Source organism: Drosophila navojoa, chromosome 3 (genome assembly GCF_054131105.1).
Source record: "Drosophila navojoa isolate 15081-1374.11 chromosome 3, UAZ_NAV_1.0, whole genome shotgun sequence".
Classification (NCBI taxonomy): domain Eukaryota; kingdom Metazoa; phylum Arthropoda; class Insecta; order Diptera; family Drosophilidae; genus Drosophila; species Drosophila navojoa.
This window is the reverse complement of record NC_142891.1, coordinates 10,672,085-10,697,234: the sequence shown is the minus strand read 5'-3', so window position 1 is coordinate 10,697,234 and position 25,150 is coordinate 10,672,085. Positions and strand designations below refer to the sequence as shown.

At 34.3% G+C, this 25,150-nt stretch overlaps 2 protein-coding genes across 7 annotated transcripts in view; one reads left to right on the top strand and one right to left on the bottom strand.

Annotated features, from left to right (window-relative positions):
- nolo (ADAMTS-like no long nerve cord) overlaps window positions 1-25,150 on the bottom strand; it is a 92,183-nt gene that overhangs the window by 60,170 nt on the left and 6,863 nt on the right. For all 6 annotated transcript variants that reach the window (XM_089256818.1, XM_089256813.1, XM_089256814.1 and 3 more), the window contains one exon: window positions 14,815-14,904. In XM_089256818.1, the coding sequence (XP_089112944.1) occupies window positions 14,815-14,868 (54 nt within the window). In that variant the 5' untranslated portion in view covers window positions 14,869-14,904. The remainder of the gene's footprint in view (window positions 1-14,814; window positions 14,905-25,150) is intronic.
- Window positions 20,241-22,457, top strand: LOC108649363 (uncharacterized). The gene is made up of 3 exons (XM_018098333.3): window positions 20,241-20,558; window positions 21,314-21,691; window positions 21,758-22,457. Exons 1-3 carry the CDS (start codon window positions 20,487-20,489, stop codon window positions 22,385-22,387), a joined length of 1,080 nt encoding a protein of 359 aa, XP_017953822.2. The 5' UTR covers window positions 20,241-20,486; the 3' UTR covers window positions 22,388-22,457.

The window sequence follows — 25,150 nt, the reverse complement described above, 5'->3', positions numbered from 1 at the left end:
CTGTCGCCCAACTGCTAAGGCTTCCCATTCGCTCTGACCCCCAACTTTGCATTGTAACCCGTTTTTTTTTACGGTTTTTTTAGTCTCCTTTTTTTTTTTTTGCTGCTCCCAGTTGGTTTATGTTGCAATAGCAAAGCCTGTGTTGGGTTAGGTTTGGAGCAGCTGTTGTACGTTTGGACCGGCTTCAGCATATTTTACACGCACTTTATTGTGCTCTTTTGATTCAGGAGATGATACTTTACAAGTGTGGAAATTGTACTTTATTTGGGTAATTAAAAGTGTGTTCACACTGGCTGAACAAAGTGTTGAGCCAGTTTTTTCGGAGTTCAATTTGTAAAAAGTCGTATTTGAAGATTACGTAATGTAACTTCAATTCATTTGGTTGAAAACTATTTGAAACTGCCTAATCTATAAAGCGAAAACTTATAAGTGTACTATACAAAATATATTATAACAATAATAATAATAAATAATTTTATTATATTTTTATAGCATACTTATTGGGTAAAAATACATATAATAAAAAAGATGTTTTTTTTATATTGCAGCTGATAAAATATCGAATGAAAACCATTTCAAAAAGAGAAAACTTGGAAACCATTTCAAAGAACTTAACGTATAATGTAACCTCACAATATCTCACACTCCTAACATCTCCCAACTTTTTGAAGCTATCCTATGCCAAATGCTTTGCACCCCAGCCCAGTTATGTCAATAGAAACTGCAAAAATTTGGGACTAGATCCAAGAGGCTTCTGCATATGAGTCATGCATGTTGAAAGTGTTTGGTGGGCAAAACAAAAACAAATTGTTATAACTCCGGCCGGAACTTTATGTATTTAGTTGAGAACAAATAGAATAAGACGAAAGAAAAAAGATATATAAAATAGCGCATATTTATTTGATGCCAAAAAAGTTTCTCAATAAATATCATCGATAGCAAGCCCAAGGCGCGAGTAATCAATTGGCTTATGACAAGTGGAGTGGGAGGCAGTGTGGGCAGGGTGCATAGGGTGGTAAAGTTGACTGACAAATAACAAAGGCAGAGTTGAAAGTCTGTTTGGGGCTGGCGGCGTGTCGTGCTGCTTTGCATGTCCTGCAGTCATTAACTCAAAAATGGAATCGAAATGAAATTGAAATAAAATGCACGAATTTCACTGGATAGTTAGGGATGGCAATCCAAACGGACTCGATGGCAACGAGGCAGATAGGCGGACGACAGACAGTCTATCGTCCGATAGAATCGTCCAAACGACCCCACGAATGGATTACAAACAGAGAGTGCTACAAATTCGAGTACATAGTACGAAAAAAGAAGCAGGAAGTGTGAGAAAAAAGGGGAGTTAAGAGTGAGAGAGAGACCTAAAAGATAAAGAGAAAGAGAGAGAGAGAGAGAGAGAGCAGCAATTGTTGTTGTTGTTGTTGTTGTCTTGTACGTTGGTACGTGCCTTTTGGCCAAAGGACCAGCACTTCAAGTGGCAACTGGCAAAATGACATGCTCTCCAACCAGGGCACAGAGTACGAGCGGAAACACTTTGTGAGAGCTACATGTTTTTGTTTTTGGTGTTTGTGTGTTTTTTGTTGTTTTCTTTTTATCTCACTGTTGCAGTAAGAGAGCACGTGAAATTAAGTTTTCATGTAGACCATTTAAATTTATTAATGGCTGCTCGAACAGCGAAATAAAATTGACTGAAGAGCTGTTGTAAATATTCGGTATTTAGAATTCACTTTAATTTATGGCTTAAATTAATAACAACTCCATTCAATCTGGCAGTTTATATTTAAAAACTTAAGTAATTATTAGCATAGCTTAGTTGTCCTTTACGCATACAGAGTTGGCCATATTTTGTTTGTAATCAAAGAAAATTATAAGCAAATTTATAAATATCTTATTTTGCATATATCTCTCAAATGGCCTGCCTAAGGCAATCTCTGTCAAAAGGGTTGCCAGATGGTTTTGTATATGAAATATAGACCTTTCTATGCGCTTCTCAATTTCATCAAATTTAATGAAAATCCATTCCATTCTCTGTTCGTTCCAATTGCCATTGCTAAATAAACTTTCTGCTTCTATAAAATATAATTAATTTCGTAAAGCATTTCAGAAAGCATTTACCAATTTTCCATTAGCTAACTCTCTTTTAGGAAAAAAAAACTAAATTTTCAAGTTTCTATTTTGACTAACACATGGCTTACTTTTCCTTTCGACAACTTCACTTTATGCATTTGCATAGTCTCACGCTTTGCACTTTATCATGCAGTTCAATTTTCTCAAAAGACACGCAGCAAGCCTGCCCCCAGTGGGTCACCCAACTAAGAGCTTAAGCTCACGCCAGGCTCTCTCTCTCCCCTCTGCCATTAATCATCTCAACAAATAGCACAGCTTCGCTTGTGCTTCATTCTTTTGAGTCGCTGGCAGAACACTCACCGCAAAACTTGTCAAGCAGTCGTACGCCTAGGCCATTAACACGCCCTCAACACAACAGAGACAACCTAACAAACAAACTACAACCTACAGCCCAAGCAAACAAACAAACAGACAGACGGACGGACAGACGGACAGAGGGGCAAACAAATATCGGTGCCCAGACAGACAGTCAGAGAGACAGACAGACTGATGGTCGGACAGATAGACAAATACTAGAAATGGCAAAGAAACGGCACACGCAAAACCTTGGTCGCAAAGTCAAATTGAAATAGCAGCAGAGTGAGAGAGCAGGAGGGATCAGGAGAGAGGGAGAGAGCGCGGGCGACAGCCCGAAGAAAGTAACGAAATACGTCGACAATGGGTAAGAAAAATATTTACTACACGTAACAATAAATCCACTCGAGAAACGGGTGAAGAAATACAACCGAAGCATACACAAAACGCACAACAAAAAAAAAGAAAACAAAAATGAGGAATAGAAAAAAAAACTTTCGCAGCAAAAGGGGAATATTTCCTACTCGGACCTGCCCCATTTGTAACAAAAGGCTTTCATGTCCTTCAAAGGCACGCAACGAAACCATTTTTTATACACACACACACACATGCATGCATACACATGCACGCTTATATATGTATGAAGTGTAACACACACTTGGACAAATTGATACCAAGATTAAATCTTGACGACATGAAGGCTCGAACCGGAGCGAGTTGGGCTAGGCTAGACGAGCAGGAAACGTGTATAAATTAACGCTCTGCTCCAGTCAACGAGCTGGGATCAAAAATATTTAATTAATATTAAACAAAAAATTAAAATAAATTATGAAACCTGAGTTCTTGTTTTCTGGAAGGACGACTTACGGACAAAACTAATTAGTATCCGAAGCCGAAACAAACACTAATCCAACATCAATGGCCAAGCACGAGACAGTTACCAATTTCAGCTGCCAAGTTCCCTGTTGGCGGTTTGGCTCTTAGCCATTTTCTAATTTCAATTTGTCGTTGCGGCTGCTCAGTTTTTCAGCTTATTTTTTTCTACTTTTTTTTTAGTTTTTGTTATTCGGTTCGCCATTGACGACCCGCACAAATGACGACGCCCAATGTCCATTGACATTGCTATGTGGTGGACAGAGAGAGAGAGAGAGAGTGAGAGAGAGAGAGAGAGAGAGAGAGAGAGAGAGAGAGAGAGAGAGAGAGAGTTGCCAGTGTTGTCGCTGCTCCACATTAAAATTAATTACCACAAATGGACAAGTCTCATTACAGCGCCTTTCTTTTTTCGGCGCACTACGACTATGTACACGTTAATATATATATGTACATATACATATATACAATATTCACCCATATACATGTATATAAATGGGTCTCCAGCAACTACTATTGTTTGCGGCCAGCTATTAGACGACTGTTCTATCCACTGTGGGGCACTGTGGGGCACTGTGACTGGCACTCCAATGAGCATAAGAACTATACACAAAAGTTGCAAAAGTAAATCATTAATTTTTTTCCTTATCCAATGACCTACATACATTTTGGTTAAGCATATGAATTTGTTGAATGTTTTGGTATATAATCAAAGTGTGTGGGAAATGCAGACATGTAAAATACAAAAAAAAAAAATATATATATATATATATATATATATATATATATATATATTATTATTATATAATAAATAAATTTAATATATTAGGTATAAATACATATACATATGTATATGTATATAAGTATATACAATAGTCTATATATACATTTTCTATATACATTTTTTATATATAAATGTATATGTAATACAATAAAATATTAAGTTTTATATAAAAAGTATTCCAAATATTTTAAAAAAAATTAAATAAAATGTAAATAATAAATCAAATAAATAAGCTATATATAAATATGTATGCAAGTACAAAATTCAATATATAAACTTTATATATAATATAAAACTTATAAAAATATTAAGTATAACATAAAATTGAAATACAAATATTTTTAAAAATGTAAATAAAAAACAATGCATTTTAAGAGTGGCTTTTGATTTCATATAATAGCTTTTTTAAAGATTTATATTTATTTCATGCGTTCCATTTTCACTTTATTCCCCAATCGCTTGATCGTGCAAAGCCAGCGCTCGTACTTAGAGCTTAAGGATAAAATAACTCAACCATTCTTTATTGAAAGAAATATACTTAACAAAATTATTGATCATAAATAGTTTGATATATTTAGCTATAATTAAATATCTTTAACTAACATAAAAAAATATATATATATTTACTGTACTGTAGACACTGTACGAAAAATATACCAGAAATACACATAAGAAAATATTGATTAGCAGTATAAAAAGAAAATAATAATACTAAATAGAATAATAATAATATTTTAAGTCATACTAATTATCATAGACTATCGAAATCATCCCAGAAATGCTCATAAGGAGTACCGAAAACTATAAAATTGATTAAAACAAACTTCTTTGGAATTTCCCATATCCCCTTCCCATTGTCCCAACAGACCGGCTAAACCAAGAAGCGCCGCTTTTTGTTTCTCTTACAGTGCATTGGTCGCAGCGGCCAATTGAATGCATCGTTGCTGACGTTGTCGTTGCCAAGTAGCCCCAAACTCAAGTCCCCCACTGTTAGTTCATCATCCCTCATTACGTCCAAGTGCCAGTCTCTCTCCCTCTCTCTCTCTCTCTTTCCACAGCTCCAACCAGCCCCACCAGCAACAATGCCACAGTTACAAAACCGCGTCACTTTAGCAATGCTTTGCCCATTGTATTGGTGCAGAAGCATGTTTGCGTTGAACTCTGCTGGAAGAGAAGGCGCCGGCAACAAACAAACTGAACTCAGCTGCAAATGAACGAACGATGTGAACCCAAAAGAGTCTTCTACGAAGTACAACTCGCGAAACAATACAGTGAGAGGGAACGAGGAATGGACAGCGGGCAACCGGGAACGGGTAACGGGGAACGGGGAATAGAAACTAAAACTCAAACTGAATGAAATGAATGAATAAAAGAATGCAAGTGTAGTGTGGCATGAAGCAAAGTCAGCAAAGAAAAATATGAACAAATAAGAATGGTCGAATTGAGTCGGAAATGAGCGCAACTGAGGGATGCTCTGCACGACATGATAATATATGGTCTGGGAAGACTTTTAGGTGAGCTAGAGGTATTTTCCAAAATAAGTGCAAGACTGGGTTGGATAGATGAAAAGATCATGCTTAGATGAATAGCTAATAAGCATAATTATTTAAAGATAATAAATAATTCAAAAGGAAAATCAGATAAATCAATATTAGAATCTAATCAAATTTAAAGAACAGTAAGCTTGATATTCTTCTTGATCCTTGGTCTATATTATACTTTAATGTAATTAAAAGAGTATCCAATAAATCATACGACGCTTGTGCATCAACGCCAGGGTATAATAAGAAAAACCAACTGCAGAATCATGAAATATTTTGTACATTAGCAATTGTTACGCTGCTGCAATTGTATGTGTGACTGTCTGTGAGGGAGTGTGTCTGTGTCTTTGTGTGTGCTTGTGTAGTTGACCCTAACGAAAGCCAATCCCGGCACTCCCTCTACAGTTGCCCCATAACGTGCCAATAATAGTTGAATTTGGCTTTGTTACAAGGGTAGAGAGAAAGCTCTACATACATACATATATATATATATATATATATATGTATGTGTGTGTGTGTCTATGGGTAATACAACATCTAACAAACCAAATTCAGTTTATGGTTTTATTTGGTTTAGCCCGTTGCTCCCATTTTGGGTTTATTCCTTCTGCGCTTTTCTTTTGGCAATTACTCAAAGTTTTTGTGCACCGGTCAAATGATTCGAATAGAAAACGAAGCAGAAAAAATGTACACAAAAAACGCAAACACACACCCACACAAATAAAATAAACATACAAAAGAGGAGGAGAGAAGCAGAACGAAACAAGCAAACAAACAAAGTTATGCATTTCAATTTCAGTTACAATTGCGAAAATTAATTTATCATCATATTGCCAAACTCAAGTTGAGTTCGCCCTTTGCGGTTGATTTTGCTCAGTTTACTGCGGTCGAGCTCTTGGGTATTTTCCTCTGTGCCTGAATTGTGGCCGAGATTTGTTGGTTGGCAAATCAGAGCTTGGGTAATTACATCAAATCAATTCAAGTGCACGATGGCAGTGCATAAAATGGATAGACGCATAGAGTAATTAGAGCACTACATAAATTGCAACTGTATGTGTTGATATTACTCAGATTTGACAGTAGATAGAGCTCGACTCAAATATACCCAATATTTAGTCGATATTTATAATATATTTATCATATGCAATTTCCCTGTGATCATTGCCTCTGATATATTTTCCCTCTGTTCGTTCTGCGTATGCTCATTCTATCTACTACTATCTACAGATAGACAGATTGTTCCTGATCTCACAGATGCAGCATTCTAGGACATTCTATTACACATCATCAGGGACATTGTACGTCAACCGCTGCTAGGACACTGCTGTAATTTCCTTAGACTTATTGAAATGCTGGCAGACTCCTTCAAATTTTATTTAAGGGCTTAGAGGTTTCCTTGATCCAAGCCCTTACGCTGCAGCAGCACAGTTTTGAATATTGTCTTCCCTAAAGGGATCAACGTTAACCGTAGACAACCATAGAGAATCATACCGAGCAAAACTGTCGAACAAAGCTATCCAAGTCAAATCGTACTGATCATTATTATTTATTTATTTTTTTTTTTTATTATTATTGTAAACTGCAAACCTTTATTATTATAATTACATCTAAATTAATGTCCAAAAAAAAAAAAAAAAACAAAATATTCACAGATATAAGATATTATAATGAAATGGAATATTGTATATTCTCAGCCTTTAATCACTGACTATATTTCAATAACTCCTGCATTCAGATAAGGATGTCTCTCATTTTTCATTTAAAAAAAAAAAATTCATAAACGTATTACTTTTTTTTTAATTTAATTAAATTTATTTACTATATTTTTTTCTTACTTACTTTCCTGCTATCCTAAACTTGTAAAAATCACAACAGTTAACCCACATACGTCCGTTAGCTATATCACAATTTGCCAACACTGCAGTGCACTGATTACAGTGACTCCCAGTGATATGAAATTTCCACACCTGCTGGCAAATGTGTTCACACAATCAGATTTTACGGCATATTTCGCATGGTGGGCTTAAAATGTTCGCTCGCACGTCTACGCAAAACAAGCGCAAGTTTTTAACAGTTGTTCACGCGTGCCCACTTAAATATGCAACAATTTCCGCATAATTTCGTGCACTCCCTGGGCTAACGGCTCCAGGACACTAACCACACACACCCACACACACACACATATGTATTTACACGTACACATTCACACTTGCATGAGCGTATGTGTGTGTGTGTGTGTGCGGCTAATCACATGACTGACTAACACGAACTATCTATGGCAGGTGTGTATGTGTGTGTGTGTGTGTGAGCGTGCGTGCGTGTGTGCATGAGAAGTTGACGCTGAGCCTATGGCCAAGCAATTATTACGCACCAATGAGCACGCACACGCCCACACCCTCACACATAGAAAGAGAGTGAGGGAGAGTGGGAGAGCGGGAGAGAGATAGAGAGACCTGAACAAACCGAACAGAATACACACATTCGCTGGCCAGCGTTGCGGCATGTGCGGGTCCTGGAACCAGCAGCGACGTTGATTAATACGAAGCAATTTGCAGTCCGTGAGATGACGATAGCGATGCGTGAAACTGTCAGGCGATTCACATATGACTCTCAACTGTTGAGCCAACGGACAACAAATTTTGATGACCCATATTCGGATGTCGCACACAAATGCCTACCTAGTTGCTGCCACACACACACACACACACACACCAAATGTTGGCTCAGCTCAGCTCGGCTCAGCGTCTGCTCAAATGCCTCGTGCGAAATTTCCAGATATGACAGGGCCGCATGATTAACTAACTCGGTGTTGGGCAGATTGTGATTTTCTTCACCTTAATTTAACTAATTCATTTCATTTGGAATTTATGTGTTTAGCTTAAGTAATAATTGGGTTAATTAGCTTTTTAGCTCAGATCGAATGGGAGAGTTTGTAATAAAAATGAATTGAACATTTATGGATTTTTTATTTCAAGAAATATTTTTGATGACTTCACTTTTAGCAAATAAATATATATATAAATATTTTAAAAAATTTTAAAAATTTGTTTATTCATGTATAAATATAAATTTACCTAAAAAAAAATTTTTATAAAAAAAATTGTTTTTTTAATTAACAAAATATTTTTAAAATATTAAAAAATAAAAAATATGTATTCATATATACATTAATAAATATGTATTAAATACTTACACATATTTATTGTAGATAAAGACCTAAATTCAGACCAAGCCAATTAATAAAGTTGAAATATCTCAAACAATTTCTAAAAACCAATTACAAAACATTTTTCTATTTAATTATTGCATTAAAAAATAGTTCATAATTAGTAATAATTATTCCATAAAAGCTATAAAATAGATCATTAATATTCCCAAATGTCTACATATAAAAATGATAAAAAAAATAATTCACTTCACAAATGCAATAATCCGCAGCAAATGCATATAACTGCCTCACTTTAAAACAATGTTAAATAATAAAAGAACAGGCATATACATATATATATGACATTTTCCCCCTATAAGCACACATATCGATTGTTAAATCAAAACAAATTCACTGTTTCGCATTTCAATTCCCATTATCAATCGGGATTGGGTGTTTGCCATGCTCCCTCCGAGGCAGGCAGGCAGCGAGAAGAGAAGGGAGAGAATGCGAAAAAAACGAATAACAAAAGTCCCCATTGGTAAACCTCACAATTTGACTTTTGCTGTCGTTTTCCATACCAATCGCAATCGCTGGCTAACAACGCACAGAGCTCTGCGTCGGGTAGCTCAGCTAAAGGCAACACATGCATAAATTATGCGCTCAAATAAAAATGCAAAAATTGTACAGTTCACGCCACGCACACACGCACACACAGATGAGCCATCCCTGTAACACATACCCACAAACATTTTAAAACAATTAAACAAACTTTTTTCACATTGTTGGATTTGGCGAAAAAAGCGCAGCATTTATTTAAAAGCCGCTACTGCATGGAGCTCTGCAAAAACAAAAAGAGAAAAATGCCTTTAAAATATGCCACCAGCCAACAGAATAGAGCACGCGGGCAGATCGTGGTCTGGCATGGTATGCAACAAAGGTTTACATATTTCATGAACTGCTAAAAACAGTTGGAAAAAGCCCCCGAACTAAATATGGTCAACCGAAATCGAACCGAACCGAAATTGTTGCACAGCTCAATGAGGTCGAGCGCATTGCGAAAATCTCTCGATTTTATAACTTCATTAAATATCAATAGAGCTTTTTTATGCTCTTAAATATATAATGCTTGCAAATAAAAAATAGACAAAAAAAAACAATGACAACAATAACATTTGTTATTGTCTATACAATTGTACAAAAAATTGTAACCGTAAAATAATAAATAATAATAAAATTACAAAAAATTACAAAAGCAAAAACGTTAAGTGACGGGAAGAGCAATCATTTAAAAAAACACACTCTCTTTTTATTTTTCAATTAAAGCGGGCTTAAATAGTTTAAAATTGTTTATAATTTAAAATAATTTTTCTATCTACAAATAAAATATTCACCCCATACAAAACAAATATAATAAAAAAGCATTCGCTTTTATTCGCTTTAAAAAGACTAAATCAGTTGGGATTTTCCACAATTTTAACGCATTGTGCAAGCATGAACATGATTACGACTTGATATCTATCTCTCTTCAGGTGCTTTTGGCTACAATATTGAAGCCTTCAGATACAAGTTTAGTACGAGCGAGCATTGGGCTATTTGAGAACAAAACCAAATAAAACATCAGTAAGTAAAACATATAATGAATTGGGCCAATTAAAAGAGCACCATGGCAATCGAAGAAATTAAGATTTATTTTAAGTGTTGCTATGTGATGAATCTACTTAAACAATTTGACACAGGCCTAGTCTCTCAAACAAAAAATCAATTGAGATTTAATCACTGTACTTCAAACAAAACTAGCAAATGAAATTCCTCATATATCATAGATATGTATATATATATATTTATTTTTACATTATTTTTTTTTTTATTATTTATACTTAATTTATCTAAAACGCATCTGTATAGAAATCCGATTCATTTAAAATTGTAATTATTAATTCACATCTATTTGGTCCTCTTCAAAGCAAACTCAATCAGATATTAAACACTAGGTCAACGTTTTTGATCGTTCTCTCTTTGTAAGCTTTTTCAGTTCCTCATTTAATACTCTCTTTATCTGCTCAATCGTAGCGCAGTAAGAAAAAGCATCATTCATTTATTGATTTGAGCCAAAATTTTTATAAAACATTTTAAGATTTCATACAATTTATTATATGAAAAAACTCAAAAAAAAAAAAAACTTTAAGTATGAGGAAATATGTTGCAGAGCTTTGTTATATTACAAAGAGTAATTATCAAAGAAAAAATATATATGTAGCTGTATTAGAAGTTTTACTATCTACAATATTATCATCATACTATACTATATATTTGTTTTCTTTTTTTTTTTTATTTGAAAAGAGCATAAATAAAATAATTTGAATTTCCTTTCTCGAATATTTACTATCTAAGAAATAATATACTTAATTTTTTACTTAAGATGCTTCCTAACCTTCAAGGTGCGAACTCTTAAACTAAAAAATCTATTGAAACAAGCATTTAGATTTCATTAGCTTTTATTGCTCTGTGTTGTCAGAATAAATTTCTCTTATATTTTTATACATTTTTCCCCAGAGTCGCTCAAATGTGTTTATCAGTCTGAGAATTCGTATTGCTTAAAAATTAGGCTTAAAATAAAACGATTTCCAATAAATTATATGTAAAAAATCATAAAAATAAAATTATATAAAAAAATTGATTACAAAATATATATAAACTAAAAGTCATTGCAATTAATCTTTGTCATCTAAAAGGAAAGGCCTATTTGTTATTATTATGTAATACAAAAACAGCAGAAATTAGTCTCAATTAATGATTAAACAAAGTTTTATATGATACCATATATAAATATATATGTTATATACGATCCCTCTATCTCAGCATTAAATAGCATTATAATCAACCCTGCAAAGGCATAATAATAAAATTCAAATTGACGAATTCCAATTGCATAGATACACAGTGTACAATACATACAACTGTATAAATACAATATATATATATACTGATATATAGGTATATAACAAGTAAATCTATATGCATGTAATATCCCAAATGAGCTCAGCAAATTTGAGGTTATGCCAAAACTTGCCTCAACATTACTTATTAACATATCGAAACCATTTCGAGGAGCCCAAAGCACAGAGCCTGTCAGGGCCCAGTACATAAAATGCAGCAAACACACACACACATACACACACAATCTACTGCTGCTGTAGACAATGCCATTTACATAACATCGAACCGTAACGTAACGCATCGAAGGCAGGCAGGCAGGCAGGCAAGCAAGCAAAAATGCGTATAATGCTTAACATTAAATATTTATAAATATTACGTATACGTAATCGAATTGATTGATTTTGCAATTTCACGCAAGTCGAAACAAATGCACAGACAGACACACACAAAGGGCACAAGGAATGATGAGAACGAGCATGTAAAACCAAATGCCGGTTGCTAACCGGTCGAAGAAGAAGACCGAGCATCGACCTGACCTGTGCTAGCTGTCCAGCTCAGCTCAGGCATGCCAGCCAGACAGTCAGTCAACCGAACTGTGGGTAACTTGAAACGAACTAATACCAAAAGAATGGGCAATGGGCATTATTATGCTGGCAGGAGTAGGGGCAGCCATAGCAGCAGCAGCAGCAGCAGCAGGAACGGCAGGAGCAGCAGCTGAGCGTCTTAAGTGATTTCTAACTGAGGGGCCGCACAAGTCAGCAGCCAGATAAAATACATTATGGTAATGTGCGCACAGTAACAAGTTGTATGGCTCGCTGCCACGCCCACACATTAAGGAAGGCAAACACACACACACTCGCACATTCAGTAAACACTCTATTGAGCAGTTTACATGCCCTAATCCTTTGACTGCCGCCAATGACCAGCAAAATACATTGAACTCGTTGTTAGGGATAGATTTAGAATTGAGATTGGGTTTCGGTTAGGGATTCGGGTTGGCGTTTGGGGTTGACCAAAGTGGATGCCTCATTGGCGCTATAAAATGCCGACGGGCCGACGAAAAGTATCCGCAATCAGAAAGCGGCACGTGTTGCTGTCCAACCTAAACGAGTCTTGAAGGCCGCCTCCCTCGCCTCCCACGATCCGCCCGCATCACGGTCAACTCAACTGGGTGAGTGAAAAAAGGATTCAACAGTTCTCGCCCTGCCTAGTCCTCCAAATTATTGGTAATTTGATGTTTTATTACATTTTCCGAAAATTTGAGGCGTGTCCCTTTTTTTCCCCCTTTTCTGTTTTGTTTTGTTTTATTTTTTGTTCTGCTTTAAAATTTATGAATATTGCCTCAGCCACAGCTCGGCACAGCAGAGGGTTGCAGACTTTGATGGCCACATTATTGCTCTGGTTTATAATTGTCACAGAATTTCTGAAAGGCAGCTGACTTTAACGATTATGTGACCATATTTAAATTGCATTTAGGGCTGGAGCGAATGTTTACGGTGGCCCAGCAAATTATGCTAGCATTTTATGTTTTCTAATTTACAAAATGATGAGAGCAAAATTGTTTTAATCATCAAATTAGCAACAGTGATGAGAAGAGAGAGAGAGAAAGAGAGAGGGAAAGGGTGGAGTGGGGGCAAGTTGCTTAACTTTTTAAGCATATAGTACATAAAATCTCATAAAAGCGGACGGAATCTATATACATACATATATATAAGTACATATATTATATATTTTATTTTGGCATTACAATTTTCAAATCATACTTTTCGAAACTGCAGTTCATATCATAAAAACTTAACAAAAAAAGAAAAATTAATACAAATATATAAAATGAAGATTAAATTCAATGTAAATAAATTTTAAATAAAATTATATTAACTTAAATAAAAAATATTTACTTTATGTATTTAGCAGACTAATTTAGAGTTTTCCTCTTCATAACTGTAATCGTATACCTTTTTATGAAGGAATACACCAGATATATACATCACATTATATATCATCTATTTACTCATATAAATACATATATGTATAAATAAATTATATATATATAAGCCCCACATGTACTTTGCCGATTTCCCAACACTACTTCCAACTTAAACTGCAATTTTGGGTAAGCCTGTTACATATGTATTATGTTATGTCTCGTCAACAACTTCTCGAGTGTTGTCCTCGAGGCATTCCAAAGTGTTTGGTTTGTTAGTGTGAACTGAGGACAGGTTGTAGCCCCAGAGCAGCCAATTGAGAGGCGTCAAAGCACATGATCTCATTGGATAAGTAAACTCATCCTGAGTTGACTAAGTTGCTCAATTAGTACTTTACAGTAGTATTGGTAGTGTAACTTAGAATATTTATGTTTGTTAACAACTGCTGAAATTAAAGTTTTGCTTTGCTCTGGATATCGAGCATATTAACAGCAATAAGACTTGAGATGAGTAAGGCGAGAAATCTATATAAGATTCCAATTTTCTATTCTAAATTAATTTTATGGTTGACCAATAGCAAGTAAAGATGAAGAACCATCAATATAAAAATAAATATTTTTATTATATGGTTAGTGAAGAATTTCGAGTTTCTAAATTAACGTGAGACACCAAAAATATAAATAAAAATACAATTACAATAATTATAAACAACAATACTTTCATAAACAACGAACAGATTTACATAAATTTGCCAATAAACGTAGCAGAAAATTTTTTGATATAATTTATAGACTGGCAATTAAAATAAAAAATATATACAAATATACATAAATCAGTAAATATTAAAAAATATATATTCATAAATAAATATATATAAATTTACAAAATAATAAAAAAAAATATTTCATATTAATTAAAAAATATATATTCATAAATAAATAAATATACAAAAAAATGAAAATAAATATTTCATATTATTGTTTTTAAAACGTATAAAAAAATATAATAAAATAACAAACTCTTTTTCGAGCTAAATATTTCCAACAATAATTGTTTATTAATACCATCCTAAATAATATCTTATGTTAGCTAATATGCTTTTTCTATATTTAGCCCAATTAATGTGGGCAGACCTGGTTTCTAGGAATAATATTAATTAATAGAATTTTTATTGGCATTACTTACCACGAGCAAAGCTGCCCGAATTTGTTTAGTCTTCCAATAAATTTGCGCTGGCATTTTTATCTGTGTTTTCTGGTAATCATGGTTTCCATGCTGCAATTAGAAATCGGAGGTGTTTTAATTGAAATATCATAGGACAATAAACAGTGAGAAAGGCAAACAGAAATGTGTAACAAGGCAGCACACAGGCTAAGGCAGGTGAGCAAACAAACACACGTAAACCAATACAAATAAGAAGCACTAACACAAGCACACACACACACATACAAACAGGCTAAATAAGCACTTAAATCAATAGAATGTGTTACGAGCAATGTTGTTTGCATAATTAAACTAAATATTGTTAAATCTTTGCGCATGCAACGATTAATGAAGGCAACAATACGAAACGACAGCTGACGGAATGCCCAGAAATGTGGGCGTGGCAGGGCGGATAGGGTGAGCAGGTTGAAGAGTTTGAAATTATGGGAGACTCTTTGGCACATCGCACTGCGCTCACATAAACAAAAACAACAACAAGATGAAGAAGAAGAAGAAGAAGAAGAAGCAGCAGCAGTAAGAGTAAGAGCTACAGTGAGCGTAATAAATACGTTTACGGCTCTGAGACATTTGTCATTCAAATTAAGTACAAACGGCATTACTCATTTTATTCAAGGTACCGCCCCAGCAGCCCCAACGCCCCCAACAGTCAAACAAACAAGCCAGCACTGTGGGCATGGCACTCGACAACAAATTTCACAAATTAAGCTAGCAAACAGAATTTGCTCTTAAATTTCCTGCCTTCTGTCTCTTTACTCTTATTTGTTTTTTCTTGTCTTTTTTTATTTTTTTTTTTTTTTTCTGAAGCAAAAATTTAATTTAGATTTATGCACGTTAATTTGGTTTGGGTTGATTTTGCTGGCTCGACTTGAGCTGCCTGCTGTTTATTTTGAATTCATTTTATTTAACAGTCAAGCAATTTGTTTGGCCTGAACAGGCAAAGGAGTGAGCCGGAGTGGGAGTGGGGTGGCATGGGGGGCCATTGGGCGGCACGCAAAATTATTTAATGTACTTTTAAATATACGCACGTAATTTTAGACTGTACAACAGGAAGCTGCCAAAGGCTATGCTTCAATTTGATAAAAGGCTTCGGGTTTTATAAAAGAAACAGAGTCTCTAATGTTGCACTGAATTTATTGGAGGGAGAAAAAAACTTTGTATAAAAGTACAAAATATATTTAGTTTAATGAAGAGAAAAGTTTTTATTATTTTCTATTATTTTCTAGTATAAATATTTGCCTATAATTTCTGCAGCTTTAATTAGAAAAACTTTGTTATTTTTAAATGAATATTATATAGCTATAAGACTTAAGTATTATTGTATTATTTATTAACCAGAATAAGCCACAAAGCAGTTTGCCAAAGAGAACACCCAAAATACAATGTAGATATTAGGTCATTTAAATTCTAGTTGTTTTGAGGGCTGCCCTGAGGGCTTCTCATACTTTATTTGTATTTATATCTGGATTCTAACAATATTTCTTTGGTAATAATTTTCTTTTGGGATTTCTGCTCAAAATTTGCAAGTTTATATAAACATTTTTCATTTATTTATTTACATTTCAACTGATCAACTGAGCATTTAAACTTATACCCTTTAATATGAATAAAATAAAAAATCATTTCAAAAAAATAGTGCACTAAAATATCTTGAAATAATTTCTAAAATATAATACCAAAAAATTTAATAAAAAAATTGTTTTTGTAAAAAAAAAAATCTTTGCACCTATAAGTATAAATTATATTAGACTAAATATTTTTTAAGTAAATAAAATTTTGAAAAAAGATTAAAATACAATAATACATTTAAAGTACTTTTTCCAGCAATGAACGCAAGCTCTACATAAATTTTCTACATTTGTATATCAATTGCGTAGGAAAAACCTAGCTAAATATATTTATTCGCCTTTTTCAACGCCATTATAACTGCATAAAAGGTATTTTATAACAAAACAAAAAACCGGCAGTGCCTTCTGCTTTGTTAGCTCTTAGTTAGTACATTACATAATTAAGCTTTAAAAGCCAAACTGCATTAAAAAAAAGCTCATGAAACTTTCGATGATGAAATTAATTAAAAAACTTGCAGCTCTGCACTATGTAGGTAGATTTACATATATATATATATGTATGTATAAATACTTATATACGCTATATAAGTATGTGTACATATATACACACTTATTTCTTACTGCAACATTTCAATTAATCCCCATATATTTTGCGTGCGCCGGACAGAGAGAGCGAGAGAGAAACACACACACACACACAGCACAGACACAGACACACACAGAGAGAAAGAGATATTTGCTGTTAGCCTAATCAATCCTAAACCATTTGAATGCTCACCAGGGAACACTTAAGGTCGCCGAGCACGTACCACAAATTGGAAAATGCTAAAAATACATGATACCAATTAGTTTTCCTTTTTTTTCCCCCCCAGCGCGATGGGAATATTTTTGTCCGGGCTCAAAGTTTACATCTATTGCGAATGGTATTACAACTTTTTCATGCTCATGTTCAGGCTCTCATAACATATTTTCTAAAGCAAAAGTTTCTATATTTTTATAGGCGAAGCATTTGGTGAGGTAATTATGAGCAGATAGCCGTGAAAAATATCTCGCTGCTTGGCCGAATTCTTCACTGTATGTTGCTCCCTAAGCTTCACACATACACACGAACACACACACACACAGCTCGCAGTATTGGAATGCGATGTGACAGCCGCCGCTGCGTTCGTTGCGGTTTTCAACACTTGCTCCCAGCCCCAAACCACATCAGCCCCACCCCAATTCCACAAGCCATATAAAAAATCAAAAATATAACTTCAAATATTACAGACGAGGTCATAAATTAAATGCTGGGTTGGGCCACCTTTCCCTCACCCCCTTGCTCTCACATCCACTCATTCTCTCTTATTCCTTTCTCTCTCCCCCTCTGTGCGTGAGCCTCGCAGGTGATTTTATGTGGTTTTTATGTGCGTGTGGTTTCTCCCGAATTGGGTAGCTGAAACGTAATGTAATTAGTTGGCACAACCAAATACATAATGAGCATAATTTAAAGATTTATTTGCTTCGGCAAATTTAAGCGCATTTTTATACATTTTACGAATGGCGCGCACTTAACATTCATCTGGCATTTAAATGCAGCTGTAATTGCTTTATTTCCCCTATTTAAATCCATAAATAATTTCATATGATTTTTCTTTCTTTTTTTTTTATTAACCATATGCGAACTGCAGCAACATTTACTTTTCTGACTTCTTTACTTATGCAATGCAATTCGACGGAAATTTCGTCGAGTTTTTCGTTCTCGTTTTCGTTTTCGTTTCATTTTTTAAGTTTGATTAAACTTCCCTCGGGCTATTTGCATAAGGTTACGCAATTAATTAAATAATTAAAAACTGATTTCGTATGCTCCGCTTTCAAACGCAACGGGCATCAGACAGACAACTGGCAGCCAGACAAAAAGGGGGAAACAAGTAAAGAACGCTTGAAATAAATTAACTATGCTCTTGTTTTGAATACACTAACAAAGAGTGGTCGACTGGACTTAGGGTAGATGTAGCACATGCATACAAGTATATTCAAGTAAGGAAAGTTATTATTATAGCAAATTATTATAAATATATATCTTATATTTTATATAGAATAAGATGTAATAGATAGATTGAATAAGATGATAGATAGTAAGATGAATTAAATTTTATTTTATTTATGTAGTCTTAATTATATAATTTATTTTAACTCATAATTACCCCAAAATCAATTAAAAATATGCACCCTGATATGCCTGAATTATCCGTTTATTCTTTTTAAGATAAAGAAAATTTTAAAAATATTTCTGTAAGTCATTCATACAGATTTCAAGAGGTCTTCAGTTCATCAACAAAACCAAGCTCATATGAACTGCACAGAATAATATCCAATTAAAATATGTCTTATTAAAAAACAAAAATTTAGAAAATTGTATAATATACATATATAGAATATAAACAACGAAAAACGTTCTGTCGTACCAGACATAATAAATACGATTCATATTGTATATACAGTCAGATACCCTATATAAAAGCAATGAGGAAGCCATTCAACCAAGTATCACCACTTTCCAAACCAATTGAGGAAATCTTTTTATTTATAATTTATGTACACTTTGTTTTATTATACATAATTTATTCATTTATTTAGTTATTTTTTATTTGAATAAATGTTTTTTATTATTTCTTTATCTATTTTCGGAACTATAAGAATGTTTAACTCCGATTCCAAATCCCATCTATTGAAAGAGTAACTCTTTTCTCAATTAGCCTGTATAATTATTAAAGAACCTTGAAGTAAGCTCAACAGATTATATTTTTAAATAATACATTTTTTATATGTGAGGAGATATCTGTAGTAAAATTATTTATTAAATATTAATAGTCTAGCACATGAGAATAACTTAGCTTATATAGCTGCTTATGGAGTATATCTAGTCTGCAGTACAATAGTATCTTGTCTGCAATTATAGAGCATCTCTCCTCTTCTACTTACATTTCGATTTTAATATGCGAAGAGCGAGCCCTACGAATATCCCTTATAGATCTTTCTATAATAACATACTTTTCAAACAGACTTGTATCTCTCTGTATTTACCTCTCTATCATCTATCTGCCTATACTATTCTCTCTCTTATTTTTTGGTTAGTGCATTTTCGCTTCGGCTGCAGCCGACAGCCCAAAACCATTCTCTTTTATTGTGCCCTTTATTCGTTCACCTCATTCCCTTTGTCATTGTCATTGGTGTTGTGCTGCCGCTGCTATTGTTGTTGCTATTGGTGTTGTTGCTGCTGTTGCTGCAAATGTTGCGCATTGAACTTTTAATTAGCAAAAGTGACGTCTGCTCAAGCGAACAACCCCAGCAGAGCGAGAGCGACAGGCCCAATGCCCGCCTGAAAGGTAAGCCGTGTAAGGTGCCAGCTGTCGGTGGATGGGTTCCGATTCAACTCTGACACAAACCTCACGCCGCCCCTCGCCCAGCCTTCTCCACGTTCCACAAAACACAAATGACAACAAAATGAAATTCATTTCTATGCACAGATTGTTTGGACGGGCGGTTGGGCGGTCGTTTGGACAGGCGTGGCATTGCATAACATTGTGTTTGTTTATGTTTCGGGGCTTTTATGATGTCGTAGTCGTCGACAAGCTCATAAATTATGAACAATTAAAATGTTGTCCGGGAATTGCTTGAGGTCGGGCCAGAATTTCTGGGGCTACCTGCACGGTTAGTTCATCAAAAATGTTTGCATATGTGACAATCCAGAGGCAGGAGGCGGGACAGGAGACGGGCGGACGTGAGCTCAGACAATTGAAGCGTGCCACAGTGAAGCCAGGCATCCAGCTCCGGCTTTGCCTCACTTGTCATTTGTTCTCTATGATTTTACATCAGTTTTTAGTTTTCTGTCCGCACTTTATGTACATAAATAGTGAATAGCAAAAACAAACAAAAATTTCAAGTCCTAATCAAATCTATGTATAGTCCGTCATTTACGACGTCCGGAGATCCGGCACTTTAGTCAATACAGGATAGAGCGAATTTCAGTGCACACAGTGAACGTAAATACCCTGTAAAACCAGCAAAGCAAGTCCAGTCGGCTAAATGTCAGCCAGCTCTAAAGCTAAGCCCTCACTATTGGGCTCATACCCAAGAGCATTCGTAGAGTCTAAAACAGTGAGTAGCTCGAAGAGTTGCGATTTATAAATAACTAATAATTTATATTTTCATAAAGATTTTCATTATATTTTTGTTATATGTATATTTTGTATATATGTATATTTTATATAAAGGCAAAAAATATATATATTTTTTTATCACTAGTAAAATAAAGTAAAAAATTAAATAAAGAAATATGTAACTTCTAAAACATTAATTATATATTATAATAATATATACAAAATAAATGATCAAATTTATTTATATATATTATAATATATAATTAATGTTTTAGAAGTTACATATTTCTTTATTTAATTTTTTTACTTTATTTTTTTAGTGATAAAAATATATATATATTTCTTGCATTTATATAAAATATACATATATATATTTGTAAATATTTATTTATGAATTATTTAAAATTAAATGAAATTAAATTGCAGCAAATTTTTTATATATTGCTGGAAAAATATTTTGATAAATATATATATGATAAATTTTATTTTTAATTTTTTTTGCGAATTTCTTAACTTTAATATTTATATATATTTATATGGTACATGTATTTATATTTAACTTTTATATATTTATATATATTTTATATTTATTAATATATATATATTTTTTATATATTAAATATTTTTGTTTATATTTATATTGATAAAAACAGCCCAATATATAATTGTATTTCTATTATATTTGCTACAGCAATTATTATTATTATTATTATCATTTTTTTTTTATACATTTAACCCTCTTTCTTTGCACAGAATTATAACATGTGGAAGCCAGATTTTCCTGGTTGGTGTTACTATAATTCGATGCCAACTAACTCCAACGCTCAATTGACCCATACGCCCTATCCACAACCGCAGCAGGCATATATGCAAACTTATTCTTACATTCATCCAATGCAACAACCGCTGCCTCATTATGCACCCCAAGAAAATGGCCTGAGCCGAGCTCCGATACAGTCACAGGCTCTGGCTCAGGTGCAGGCCCAGGCGCAGAAACACGCCTGGCTAGCCTATCAGGCACAGCAATTGAAGCATCACAACTTCAGCTATTGGTATGGCTTGAACCAACAATTGGCCGGAAGAACCTATCATCAGAATGATGCACTCAAACAACAGCCAACAATAACTGTGGTGAGAAGCAAACTCTTCTACATCTCTGTGATAGTTCTTATATAACTCTTTCACCCTCTTCTATAGCTGGAAAGATCCACTCGATCGAGCTGCTCGCAACCTTATTCCAATGATACACGCTTGCCTGGCTGCGGTCCGGATCACAGCTTCTATTCGCAAATGAGCAGTGGAGGAAGTCTCAATCGCATCGATAGCATCTCCAGTTTTATGAATCAGCATGGCTTGCACATACGAAACTCTCAACAGGATATGCACACCTATCAACGCATTGCGGAACGCAGACTCAACTCGCCAGCGAATGATATTGAGCCCAATTACGAAGAAGAAGAACAACAACAATCTGAAGAGCACCTGAAAGATCAGACAATGGCTGAGCTTAAGCCACAGGCGAGCAAACTAATACAACCAACAAAATTAGCTAGCAAAGTGTCGCTGCAGAGCAAAGGGAACAGTTTTCTCAAAAAACTTGGACTGGTCAGGCAACGCAAAAACAAATCCATAGACTCATCTAAATCAGATTCGAATAAAACTCAAGAGTGCACTGCAATCAGCTCACAGAAACCGCGCAAGAAACCAAATCTCTTTAAACGCATCTTTGGCGGCATGCATTATCCTTCCACGGTGCAAGGAAATGCTCTGATCAAAAAGGAACAACACGAGGCATTCGAATTCGAGAAAATGCGCCCAATGCACTAAACAAACAAATAAACCACAAATAGTCTACTGTGAATGTAATTTTAGCTTGGAGTAAAAAGGAACAAAACAATGAAAATAATATATATAAAAAAATTTGTTACTTAACCAGATGAAAAAAAATAAATACAAAAACTAAAACAAACAAATATATTAGCAAAATTTGACTTGTTCTATTCCATTTGCTAATATAGCTTATACCAAAACAGATATTTATCTATATAAATTTAGCATATTTTGCCCATAGAGTACATGAATTTTCGTGAGTCTTATTGTTAATACTATGAGGATTTAGCAGAATCAGTTATTCCAGTTTTAGAATCAAGAACCAACTACTATTATAATATGTCTTTAAGATGAGGCCTACACTCTTTGAAATAAGTTTGACTTATCAAATTTGGAAGGTAAAGAGAGGCGAGATATTAGAGGGATCTGAAGAAATTTATTTTTGGGGCATTTGTGTTGAGCTTAAAAAGTCATTTATATCAATAATTATTTTTAAAAATAAATAAATTTAAAAAAAAATGGTACACAGGAATAAATATTTTAAGTTTTGTCTCTAGCTTTTCATAAGACGGTTGACACTAATATATATTGATTAATAAGCATTCTGATCAAGGTTTCTTCTGTCTGCTTTATATATTATATGAAACCCATTGTCTACAGAATTCTTATATGCAAAAGAGTTGAGTGTATTAATAAATCAATGATATGCATTCAACTTTAAAATTATGTCAAATATGCTGTCAATAAACGTATGTATGTATGAATTACAAATTTTCTATAGAAAACTCGCGCGTGAGAGCCCATGCTCACCTACATTTTCCTAGAAAGAATCGCCCAAATTCGAATCCATGCTGAGTTGACACCACTGATGATTAGCTAGCTATGTACCCACCACAGCCGATCAACCGATCAACCACTCAATGACAGCGGTTTTCATGCATGTCGCAAGCGTTAACGGCGCCTCATTAAACAGCCATCAACGCTTATTAATTTTGACATTTCGATGGTCATTTATCATTATCATCTAGCAACTAACAAGCCATCCCAGCGCCAGCAGCGACTCGTCAACAGCCACAGCCATAGCCACAGCCACAGTCGCACAGCATTTGCCAGCTAGACAAATTCCGAATTTTCGAAAAAGAGCGGAAAAAAGAAATCCACCAAAAATAATTGCGCAGTTAACACGCTAATCAGCTCGTTATCAACTCTTTGATTTGGAACTCTATGAAAAGCCATGCCCATATTTATGGGCTCATGAAGCCCGCACAAAACACTTTTGAAAAGTTTTCCTGCAGGTTTTCCCGCAGGTTTCAAATGGACTTAGCAACGAGGGTGGCACGAAGAATTGCAAGTAATTTAATGTTCAGTAAATTTGACTAAAATATTGTAAAAATGAATTTGTAAGGGATATAAAATAGTAGCATGAGTTTTTAATACATGAAATGTTGGATAACAAAGTTTAGTGATGAACACATTTTAAAAACAATTCAAAAAATTAAAATTAAAATTAAATTAGTAACTGAATATAAGAAGAAATGTTTTCCTATAAATGTCATTTTATTTTGAGCAACATTTCTATTTTGATGAACACTGCGGTGTATGAAATATATCAAATAAAGAGTTTAATATAATATTAATAAAATAGAATAAAGATTTTAACGTTTGCTTGAGTCAATCAAATATTAATCTCTATCATTTTATAGCTGGATGACTATTTTTATGAAAACAACTGCATAATAAGATAAAATAACAAACCGATTTCAATGTTTAATAAAAATTGTTTCAATAACATAAATTGCTTACTTTAATAAATCTTTCACTATCTTAGCGAATTCATTTATTAGATCATGTTCTCTCACTTTTTATAACTGACGAAAACTCTTCGAGCCACCCTCGCGCTTGCCAGCTCATTAACATTTCAATAAATTGTTGTAAATCTTATTGCGAAAAGGCGTGGCAATAGTGTTTGCCTATCATTAGTAACGGCTCAGGGCAGAAGGTGCAACAACTGTGACGCGGTCAGCGAAAAATGCAACGCTCCATCGCATCACAAGTGAGAGGGAAAGATAGAAAGAGAGAGAGAGAGAGGAGCCAACCTATCTATATAAAAGTCAACATAGCTGCATGTGTTTTTGTTTTTGGTACACAACCTTAACGAGTCGCTTGTAAATGAGGTCGACACGAAACTTGTTGCCCTGTTATGACTTCTTCTCGCAAACATGACGTCAAATCGAATTGGCAGTCATATTATACATACATACATATATACATACATATATATAGATGTGGATAAGAATTCCAAAAAAATTGTGTGCACCCATGACCAAAGTCTGAGACCACATTGTCTGCCTGACAGCCCCAGCGAGCAATAAGTTTCAAATGGAGCCGACATCGACGACGTCGTCCATGTCAACGCAAAGAGCGATGAGCTGTGCTCCAAGTGGAAGGGGAGCGTGGCAGCTAAGCAACGGGGAGAGCGATGGTGCAGCCAAAGGAGAGCCTCCGCCGATTGAGAGGACAGAGCTGCGAGAGGCGCTATCTAGTGCATTGCCATCATTGTCGTGGCAAAACGTTTCGATTTCAACGAATATCATTCAAGTATTTCAGCGTGCACTGAAAGAAAAATCAGTGAAGTGTGCTTAAGCAAATTTAATGCTACAGCGCATTTGAGGAGCGATATGAATGTGAAAAGGTTAAAAAATGCTTATATATGAGCAATATTTAATTTAAAAAAAAAATCGAGAGCAAAAGGCCTTAGAT